Source organism: Hipposideros armiger, unplaced genomic scaffold (assembly GCF_001890085.2).
Source record: "Hipposideros armiger isolate ML-2016 unplaced genomic scaffold, ASM189008v1 scaffold_1059, whole genome shotgun sequence".
Lineage (NCBI taxonomy): Eukaryota > Metazoa > Chordata > Mammalia > Chiroptera > Hipposideridae > Hipposideros > Hipposideros armiger.
Genome location: NW_017732409.1, coordinates 383,534 through 395,179, shown reverse-complemented (window position 1 = coordinate 395,179; position 11,646 = coordinate 383,534). Strand labels below are relative to the sequence as shown.

At 36.0% G+C, this 11,646-nt stretch overlaps 1 protein-coding gene across 1 annotated transcript in view; it reads right to left on the bottom strand.

Moving 5' to 3' along the window:
• Positions 1–11,646, bottom strand: part of LOC109376187 (transmembrane protease serine 11E-like) — a 40,811-nt gene that overhangs the window by 9,351 nt on the left and 19,814 nt on the right. Inside the window, exons 3-6 of the mRNA XM_019631987.1 lie at positions 10,616–10,737; positions 7,794–7,861; positions 4,754–4,917; positions 1,360–1,398 (exon numbers count right to left, since the gene is read on the bottom strand). Coding sequence (XP_019487532.1) covers positions 1,360–1,398; positions 4,754–4,917; positions 7,794–7,861; positions 10,616–10,737 — 393 coding nt within the window. The remainder of the gene's footprint in view (positions 1–1,359; positions 1,399–4,753; positions 4,918–7,793; positions 7,862–10,615; positions 10,738–11,646) is intronic.

Below are 11,646 nucleotides of genomic sequence, written 5' to 3'. Positions count from 1 at the left end.
ACATTTTGGCCAGTGTTGCTCAGGCAGTAGTTTGCCATAATCAGAAGTGTCTGGACGCTGATGGTAACCACTTTGAGCACCTCTTGTAATTGCAGAAGCCAAAGGTGACTTGTATTCATCTTTTGTTATTGGTATATATTGAGTATTGCAATTGTAATAGTTTTTTTCCTTTCTTAAAATGTGTACACATTTTTTTGGCACCCTCTGTATGTATATCTTCTTCAACATTGTTTATTACAGGGTTTCTCAATCTTGGCAATATTGACACTTTGGGATGGATAGCGCTTAGTTGGGGTGTGTGTGTGTGTGTGTGTGTGTGTGTGTGTGTGTGTGTGTGTGTGTTGGGGGGAGGGGGACTGTCCTGTGCATCATAGGACGTTTAGAAGAATCTCTGGCCTATACATATTAGATGCCAGTAGCACTCCCCACACACAATCATAACAAAAATGCCACCATGGGACATGGTCTCTTGGGGGTCAAAATTGCCCTTGTATGAGAACTATTGTTTTAGAATTATGTGTTCATGCACTAGTCCTATACATCTAGTCCCATTAGAATATGAGCTTCTTTCGGCAGGAATAATGTCTCATCATTTTTATATCCCTATTGCTTAACATTGCACTAGCACAAAGTACGTACCTAACAAATGTTGATGGGAGGAATACATTTAGATAATGGGGTTATTCTTTGGTTGCTTGTTTATTGAGTAACACATTTTCTTCCATCTTTTAAGAAATGTGTAAATGTATTCTGCACTAAAATCCTGGAACTATCAAATATATTCTCCAAATCACGGTGGAGCACTATGCTAAAGGGGAAAGGAAACACTAGGCCTAGAGTCAGTACTTTTAAAATATGGGAAAGCTATTATCTGGGTCTTTGGTAATTCCATGAATATATACTCCAACCAAATAATTGCCTGTGGTTTTCATAATGTGGGATTAATAACATATAGATTTTATTTAGTGTAGAGTAACACATGTCTTCCTGTAGCTGAAAAATACCAACGTACAGATTACTTTTATATGATCTTTAGAAAACTTTTGTGAGAGTATATTATAAGTATCTTCAATCAGAACCGTAAGAAGTGTTTTTTGCCTCTTTAACAACTGCGCGACTCACTTCCACTACACATCTGCCATTGGCCCCCCCACACATTCACTCCAAAACACTACCAATTTTTTTATTCTTCAGTAATAAATAAATGTGCCTCAGAGATAAGATAAAGCACCATAAGCTGAGCACAAATCAACCAGACTTTATTGTGACCCTATAACACCACACAAAGTAAGCCCAAATGATCTAATGTTAACTTTTTACATTCAAGTAATATAATTTTAATAAATGTATTAAACTTACAACTGTTCAGAAAGTTGTCTGTTTCCGTCTTGTTGATTTCTGAAATACACAGTAATGGAGAACAGGATCAGCACATCAGAATTTCATAATGCCTCTGAATACTTCAAATACTAAAGGCTGCTTAATTCCATTTTAAGATAGTATCTCTAGATTGTGAAGCAAGCAACACAGTTAGTTTATCATAGATACAGTATGTTCATTGCCTTGGGGGAAGGGGAGATCTGAACAGTGTTTCTTAAACTTTCCTGTGGATAAGAGCCACTAGGGAGCACCATCCTCATTTAAATTCCTGTTTCTCTCCCTAGTAATTCTGAGTCAGTAGTTTTGTATTGAAGCACAGGAATCAAGTTTTATACCAAGAAATAGATGCAGGTAGACCAGTCTCTTTGGGGTAAATAATGGTCTAAATCACAGTATTGATTCCTCAATGCAATGATATTTATTGACCATTATTTCAGATTAATTTACTAAACTCATAGGCATAGTCCCATTTGTATAACATATACAAGTGTCATCTCCATAAATTAGTTCTTCCTCCCATTTGAAACCCATGTTATCCCTTTATAAGTTTTCTTTTCTGCTAAAGTTATAGCAAGACAATTTGCTTTCATATTGTAAGTCAACTCTAGCCAATGGCTCCTTAGCTTATTGATTTCTCAAAAATTGAGCCCAAACCATAAGCAAACACTAAGCCAACCAACAGATACATAAAACTCTAAGCACTCAAATGTCCTGACTTAGAACATTTCCAATGACCAAAAGTATTCTCTTTAAACATGGCAACAAATGCAAAAATTGTGATGTTATTTTTTTTCTTTTAGATTTAATAGTACTGATTTACTAGAAATCTATATTCCAGAAAGGCTTCTTTCTGACTTTCTCTATTCTGGCTGTTCTGGGGGGAAATGGCAAAAATAAGATAGAAATGACCATTTATTCTCAGTAAATATTAAAAAGCACCACCACTGATCTCCCTGTTTCAATTAATCTGTTCCACTCTATCTTTTTTTTTTTAAACAACATACCTTCCAATTTTTTTTTCTTTTTTTATTGTTAGTTTCAGGTGTTCAGAACAATGTAATAGTTATCCTTTTCACCCTTCACACAGGAACAACCCCCCTCCCCCATCTACTGCCCTCCCACCCCTGATATCATGCTTACCTATTACAATTCCATTCCCACTCTCTCTCCACGTTCCGTGACTATATGTATATATAATTATAGTTGACATACATTATTATTTAGGGAGACCACTTCATAGTTGGTGTAGAGGCCTGACCACCACACTGTATATCTGAAGCTGATGTTGAATAATAATGTTCCACTCTATCTTAAGGTCTTCCTAGAGAAGGTTCTGGTTTTGCATGTTGATACTACTGACAGCATCAGCTTCATGTATGTGTGACTTGTGTATCCACACTGAGTCCTGCACTAAGCATGGCCTTGCACTTGGTTTCATGCTTGTGGTCTTGAAACTCTTAATAATTTTATCTCATAACTTTTGTTTTGAAAGTGAAGTCCAGTAGGAAAATGGAGCATGGGCATGAGCAGAGGAGATACATACCATATGTGTATCCACAGGTTTTTGCCACCCCATCTAGATATATTATTCATAACACCCTGTAAACTCAGGATTTTGGTGGACCTACAATGTTCAGCAAACTCCAGGTGAGTACAGGATAAATGTGTGATGTCTACCACTAAGTAAGCAGAGTTCACTGCCAGTCCCAGGAGGCCATGTTTTCTGTTTCAACCAGAACTTTCTTAGAGCGCAGAAAGAAGGCAATGGCATTCTAATAGACATGAACAACCAAGGGACCCTATCATGTTTTTTCTTGCTCTGCTGAAACTAATGACAGGACTTTTTGGTCCACCCTTGCTTTTGCTGAAAGTAGAGAGCATTTGTAAAATGCACGTGTGTCAAAAATGTAAATAAAGATGGTTGAGCTAGCCTTGTCCGGTGTTTCCATTGATCTGGTAAAAACCAAAATACATGTATGTATGAGCTACGAAATACAGTTGTATAATTTTTGTGATTCCACATAGAAGTTAAATGTTCTTATATTTGCATTTTAAATTGACATTTCACAGTATGAAGGTGAACAGTAAAACTCATGGTAGTGTTTAAATTTTTAGTTTTTTACTTAGAATGACATTAATTAACAAATACAAATACCATGACAAGTCAAGAGACACCACAAAAGGAAAAAAAGTCATATTTTAGTGCCTTTAAAGTCCTTTTTAATTGCTTTTTGAAGAGTTCAACATTTTCATTTTGCACTGGGACCAACAAATTATATAGCAGACCCTGACTAGTGAAGTCTCCCTTTCTAAGCAAGTAAGGGTCATGAGGTTAGGCCCCTAGTTAAGTCTACTAGGTTTTATATTAGCACTTCGTATTCATGCTTTCTACTTGCCCCCTATTGTTTAGTTTCCAGTGCTGCCATATCCCATGTTGTATCCACTAGCCACATATGCCTAGTGACCTCTTGAAATGTGGCTCATCTAAATTGAAAAGTTCTATAAATATAAAATATACACTAGATTTCAAAGCCTTAGTACAAAACGCATATATAAAATATCTCTCTTAAATTATTTTTACATTGACTACTTGCTGAAATAATAATACTTTAGATATATTGGGTTAAATATACAAACTATTTAAATGAGTTTCACATGTTTACTTTTACTTTTTTAGTGGCTACTAGAAAGTTTAAGATCATACATTTGGCCTGCACAGTATTTCTATAGACTAACATTGTTCTATAGCACATGACTTGGCTCTTAACCAAACTTTTATTTCTAATGAGGAACTCCTACGTTACTTACTTTCTATTTTGTCCCCTGCCCCACAAAAACAGACAAACAAACAAAAACAAACCCTCAGACTTTTTATATTAGTTGTAAAATATACCAAAAACGTTATAATTTTTTTCATTGGTAAATGACCTAAGGGAAGAAGCTGTGACAAGGTATATTACATCAATGACATTTGAAGGCAAATATGTGGACAACACGAATCTTTCACACATCACACTTTCAGAACATAAAATATATAAAATACAAGCAACAATAAAAAGAGGAATAAAGATTCAATGCCACTTTCTCCATTTATCATTAAATTCTATAGCTAAAGTATAAGGCCCAATATAGAAAAGGAAACCAGGCCCAGGAGTTAATGACAGACTTGTATGGGAGGCATAAGATTGGGATAGTATTAAAAGTTTAAATACTTTATTAGAACCAACTTGGTCCCAAAGAAATGTTCTGTTCGTTTTAAGACCCTATAACTAAAGGACATCCAAAAAAATTTGTTTAAATCATTGCCCAAGACCAAAGTTAACATGGAGCCATTCTATATGAGAATTAAACTGAATGAGAAAAATAAACTTACTTTTTATTTCAACTGATTCAGGATGTAATTGAGGGGGTCCTACAGCATCTTGCAGCTTTTCATGTAGAACATATTGAATAATTTTATTTATGGTTTCAGGATCCTCTGTAGAGGGAAATCTAAAAATCAGCAGCATATGAGCCAATACTTCATTTTCCTCTTTACTGTGGGCCAAAAAATAAAAAAATAAAAATGTGGTTTCAAAAGATATAGTTCAGAATAAGACCTATGGTAATATCACAATATATTTTTTCTTTATCATTCATTTTGAAATACACAGACACACAAAAACAGATCCATAAATGTAATTTTAGAATATCCAATTTGTTTCCCTCTGTATTCCTACCATTTACCACATACAGAACTCCCAAGTCAGCTTCCCTGATGGTAAGCTAGTATGCTCATGGTCTCTGTTACCACCAAAGGATCTGGTTAAGTAAGTGTTTATTAATACAAAAAGACACTTCTCTTGTCAACCACTCAAGATTATCAACTATAAAGCCTACAAAATATGAAATCATCTCTGGTTTTAACTTTCAGGCTTAATTCCCAGTGGCTTAAATCCAATCATTTCTCCTAAGCAACCTTCAGGTTCTCCTAAACTCCTAACCCTAAGCATATTAGAAAACTTGATGAAACTGTATTGACTTCATGTGACTGTATTTTCAAGCTAGAGCATTAATTAGCCTTAGTGTTATTTAAATGAGTCACCATCCTTGACTGCTCTTTCTCATTGTCTGTCAGATACTCCACCATCTTTTTTTCATATACAATCAGTTCTCAAGGAAATTTACTCCTCCCTCTACATTGTACTGACCCCTACTCACATAAACAGTAAATGGGAATATAATTTAGAATCTTATTTTTAGAGGTCAGTTTTGTTTATATATTATAAAATTTATTATCCACCCTCTCTGATACAGTATTTCTACTTTTAGAAATTTAATCTTCAAATGTACTCTTGTATGTGCAAGGAGATAAGTATGCATGTTTTCACTGTAACCTTTTTTTAAATCAGAAAAATATGCAATAACTCAAGTGTCCATCAAAAGGACATTGGTTATATCAACCCTGACAAATACTTGTAGTGAAATACTATATACAGCCAGCTAAAGAATGGAATAGGTGAATATGCAATCATTGAAAAAATGTGCAAAATCAACTTTTAAAAAGATGTGTTATTTCTGAGAGTCATTGGAGATGGAGCTTTCACTTTCTAGTTTATATAATACCGTGTTATTGAAATTTAAATATTTTGTGTTGCTTTTGTAATCTGAAGAAACAAATAGGGCTTTAAAGAGATCATTGTTATATGTATTTCATCACTTTTCACTGCCTCAGCAACTCTGTATATCAATTCTTTCTTCTTTTTCTTAAATGATCCCTATACTGCCTGGCTAATAGAAATAAAATAAAATAAAACACTCTCACTACCCCAGGTATTCAGTTTATCTCTCACCTTCTTATCACAGCAAACTTTCTTGGAAAGATAAATTATATTCTGCTTCGTATTTACTTCATAGCACTCTGCTTCCTGCCCTTCCATTCCACTGAGTCTTTTCTCTAAAAGACTTCCTTGTTGACAAGTCCAGTTGATTCTTTCCAGTCATATTACTTGGTCACTCAGGAGTATTTGTCAATGCTGACCACTCTCTCCTTAAAGCTTTTTGTCGTTAGGATCAGTGGTGCCTCTCTCATAATTTTTCTTTTTTCCTGTTCCTTCCCTGTGTGTTTCCTAGGTTCTGATTTTTCTATATTTCCTTCAATATTGTTGTTCTTCAAGCTTTCTTCATCAAACTTTTTTTTGTCTTGCATTACCCTTTTCCTGAGAAATTCCATTTATACCTGCACTTTCTGATACTTGGAGTTGATAAGCAAATATAAATCATCAGCTCAGTTCCCTTTACCTCCCCCAACTCAGACTTATGATCCCCTAACATCTCAATTCAACACCTCTAAGAATGTTTTCATCTTTTTAACACAGTTGCACTTCTTATTGCAGGAGCAGGAGAAAAAATAATGACTTGCAAGATTACTAGGCTACAGAGGTAAATTGGAAAGAGATTTGGAATCTAGAATTGGTAGAACTTAGTTATTCATAAAATGTGAGGGGGCCAAGAAAGGAAGGAATGTATGATGACTTCCAGGTTTCTCATTAGTGTTTTTGGGTTTTCCTTGAGTTCAAGAGTTTTCTGTGGAACTTTCATGAGAAGATGTTTGGGCAGGCATACAGTTCCAGAAATCAGGAAAATAGTTTAGACTAGAAGTAAAAACTTAGATTTCAATAATGTATGAAGCCATGTAGGTAGAAGTCTCCTTGAGAGAGTGAAAATTTAGGGTTGGAGAAGTAGATTCAGCTCCAAGAAAGAACAATTATTTCCAACACCAGAGATTATGGAATTTTTAGCAGAAAGTGGTGACACCTCAAAAATGTCAGTGAAGTAATAAAATAAGGAGTAACTCTTGGAGTTTTTGTCGTTGAAAAATATTGGAAATAATATCCTATTTTTGAAAAACACAAAAAAATTCATTAAGACAACATATTTTTTAAGATCGTCATATAGTATTTTGCCAAAATGTCATGATCTGAACTTCTATTTATTAATGGTTGATAGTCAGATCTGAGATCATCTTAAATATTTGGAGCAGAAAGGGGTGGTATGGAAGAATGTAAAGTAAATTCATAGGGAGAGCCAAGAGGTGAAAACAAACTCATCTACTACACTATTTTCTATTAAACCGAATGATGTAGCTTAGGTTTCTATTCGTGCTCATTAGAGTTTCCCAAAAAGCAATTCTATAACATAACCGCCAATAACACCTCTGTCCCTCGCAATCATCTTGCAAATGCTTTATTTTGGATTTAGAGAAGGAGCAAGGCATATTGTAACCCATGACTTACACAGAAAAGGTGCCAAGTGAATATTTGTTGAGTTGAATTACATCATATCATAGAACTTTAAACAGTATTTATTAAGGATCAGGTTAACAGCTTTAGCTTTAAATTATATTCAGAAGTCATCATTTCAGATCTACTTACCTATATCTGATAATGTGAGACTTGACAAATTCTTTCCTCCATGAAGAATTTTGAAATGCATTTTTCACCTGTTCCAAAAATATTCAAATTATGTCAGCAAGAACAATTTTCTGAAATTCTGCAAGTTATTTCGAAGTTTAAAAACATTAAAAGATTAAAAACAAAACAAAACACATTGACTGACATTTCACAATGTGCTGAACCGGAGGAATCTTTTTGGTATTCGTCTCAGTCATTTCCACTGAACTCTGCCTTGGGAATTAGAGGAGCCTGGGAACCATAGTAGAGGGGCCTAGGAGTGACACCTGTTGTGCTACACTCAGAAAGAGATTTAACATATTGTTTTTTGGAAAGCAAGTGTTCACTCCTTGAGATACAGACAAACGTAGACAAAAGAAATGAAACAATTTTGTCCAGTGATAGTTGAGTCACAGAAATGACTACATAACAGTATCACATGAATCCCAGTCCTAGTGGAAAAGTTGCCAAATGTCCTCACGTAATCTGTACCCAATTCACTCAAAATGTTCATAAGAAAGCCCACGTGAGCTAGGATGTTTAGCCTAACACATCATATAAGGTTTACTCCAATAAGATGGAAGAATGTATTTTGTGGAGATATTTCTTACTACTACAATAAAAGAATTCTAGCCAACTTAAATTTTTAAATTAGGAGTCAAAGTAAACATGTCAAGGTTTCTTGTTTTCTGTGTGTGGATCTTTTTTCTTTTTTTTTTTTTTAAATTGGGAATTGGGGGAGGGGAACAGTGTTGGGGAATTAGGGAGAGGGACCAGCCAAGTTGTTGTTCTTCAGTCTTAGTTGTGGAGGGTGCCAGTTGCCATCTGGCTACCTTAGAGGCAGCTCGTGGCCTCTAAGCTCAAGGTGCTGTGTTACAATCTTAGTTGCGGGTGGGCATAGCCACCATCCTATGTGGGAGTCGAACCAGCAGCCTTGTTGTTAAGAGCTCACACTCTATCCACTGAGCCATCAGGGCGGCAGCTCAGCTCAAGGTGCCACGTTCAGTCTTAGTTGCGGGTGGGCATAGCCCACCATTGAACAGGCAGTCTTGTTAGGATCACGTGCTCTCACCAGCTGAGACATCCTGCCACCTGTTGGCAGCTTAGCTCAGGCGTAGCATCACTGGCCCATGTGGGAGTTGAACTTGCGGCCCTGCTGCTCAGAGCTCGCGCTCTTAAGCTAACTATTAACCACCTGAGCCATATGGCCGGCCTTGTGTGTGGATCTTTTCCACACACAATTATTACAAACTGGTGATTAACAGAAACAAGGCCTTTTTATTTTCATACATTTCATTGACTTTTGAGTCTTTGTGCCCAAGGACAGTTATTTCAATTATGAGACAAATCAGCACAGTACAAATGTGTTCACTAATGACAGCATTCACATTAAAATTGATAGTTAAGGGTTTTGTTAATCAAATAGTTTCAAAATTACTATTAATTTTGAAGAGTATTAAAGAGTCCTACTTATATTCCTTTATATTTAAGTCAGCCTGGGTCTCGTAAAATTTATTTTAGTGAATGGCACAAAGAACAAGGAAAATAGTTGCATCTTTTCTTGACCTTTTTAGTTCCATTTCCTTTCTTTTATTTTACATATACATTTAGCTTTAAAGAAGAGCTTATTCGCATATTCCCCTGGTTGTTTACAAGTACAAATACAATCAAGATTTGACCTCCTCCTCACCAAGTTGTCCAAATGCTCATACTTCTAGTCTACTGAGTGGTTTCCAGGAAGGTCACTGCCATTCTGTTTTTAATCAGGGTATTAGAACTGGAAGACAAGTTAGAAATTATCTAGTCTAATGCCTTAATCTTCACATAAGGAGATTTGTGCAGAATCATAAGTGATGTATTAAATAACACATCATTAGCTAGTTACAGCAGTTCTCAACCTGTGGGTCATGACCCCTTTGGGGGTTGAACGACTCTTTCACAGGGGTCGCCTAAGACCATGGGAAAACAAAAGGATATTTACATTACGATTCATAACAGTAGCAAAATTACAGTTATAGAGTAGCAATGAAAATAAATTTAAGGTTGGGGGTCACCACAACATGAGGAACTGTATTAAGGGGTCGCGGCATTAGGAAGGTTGAGAACCACTGAGCTAGTAGATGATCCTGGATTTGGGTATCCCAACTCCTAGTTTAGGGTGCTGTCCATCACTTCATACCACTAATTACCTCACAGACTAGCAGGAAAAGTCAAATTATTTTCTAAGCAATCTTACATTGAGAAGGTATCACCTAAGCCCTTGCTCTTTTGGCTTCTATTGCTTAGTTTCCTACTTTTTAACATGTTTAATTCATCCTTCAGGATGAATATTGATGTCTTAAGGATAGAATGAATATCCATGGATTTCCTATAGACTTGTGTATCAAACATTGATCCAAGTTTAGAAATTTTTAAATACTGAAATACTATTCAAGTATGTGTTTGAATAGTTTCAATCTTGTAGTCTTTTGCTCAAAGTCTCTTCTTTAAGAAGGCTAGGATACAACAACCCTCACATTCCAAGAATTTCTGGATTCTGCTGAATAAGAGTGTAGCCCTAGCTAAGAAGGAGGAGGAGGAGAGATTTAAAAGAAGGGCTGAGTTCACTTGGTTCAGTTCTGCAAGCCATACTTTCCCGAATCATGTATTATCAGTTTTGTTTTATATCTCTTACATAGCAGCCTCTTTTCATTTTGCAAAGACATGCAAGATCAGTTGAATAGATGTTTTAGAAGCTAGAGTACAAAAAAATATAGTAAAAACATGATGGCAAATGCCCTAGAAATACAGAAAAAAATGCTTACCATTGATTCAATTTTCTGGCACATTTCTGTGAAATTGCTAGTAGCCTCTTTTCCAAAGTCACCATATAGTTTATCACTTGTAAATGACAATGTGCTATAGTAATTATAGGTCTTTCTTTGATCTACAAGGAAAGAGATAAAAACCTATCATACTTTTTATCAGATGTGTATAAAGCACCATCATTTTCCCATTTGGTGGTTGCTGGAAAGACTGAGAAAGGAAAGAATGTCCCTACCCAGGTCATCATCTCCATCACTGTGCCCTGAGCCTCATGATTATCTCAGAAGGAAAGACGACATTCATCATCATGAGATTCAGAGTGTAAAAGCCATAAGAAATGCTTGGTGTTCCTGTGGGCTAATTAGTCATGTGTTATCCATTCCTGAATAAACCACAGGAGGTAACAAGTCACGCCATCCTCGCATTCACACAGGGATTGGATTCAGAAGTTTCCCACAAGTAAATGCATTTTTTATATTCCAAAAGCAGATATCTTCCAATTCAGTAAGCTACACATCAATTCTGGCCACAAGGACTCTAGTGTAAGAAAATTTATTTTGGCTAGAGAATGAGATGAAGGTAGGGCTTAAAATTCTAGGAGTTCAGTATACAGAAGTTTAGAAACCTAGAGCTGCCACCTGTCATAACCTTCCAGTGACACTATACTTAGTTTCACTTGGCTCCCTTGTTGCCCTATTTATTCCCTCCCAACGGCAACAGGGATTGGCTTGTCTGCTTTCTTAGCCACTGTCTCCACTTGCTACATCCAGTTTAAGCAGCCCATGTTTCCAGCCTGCTAAAGAATCAATGAAGCAAAGATTTTGTCGACCCTCCTGTACATGAACCAAGCACAGAGCTCTCAGAAGATCCATTCGACAAATATTAATGCCAACTACTTTTTCTGTGACTCAGTGCTGAGCATTAGAATACAATGGTGATCAAGGCTATTGTGTATTGTTATTCCAGGAAAAATGGGGGACCCCTTTTTGGCCAGTCTCAATCTCTCTCCTCTTCTCTCTTGCTTTTCATT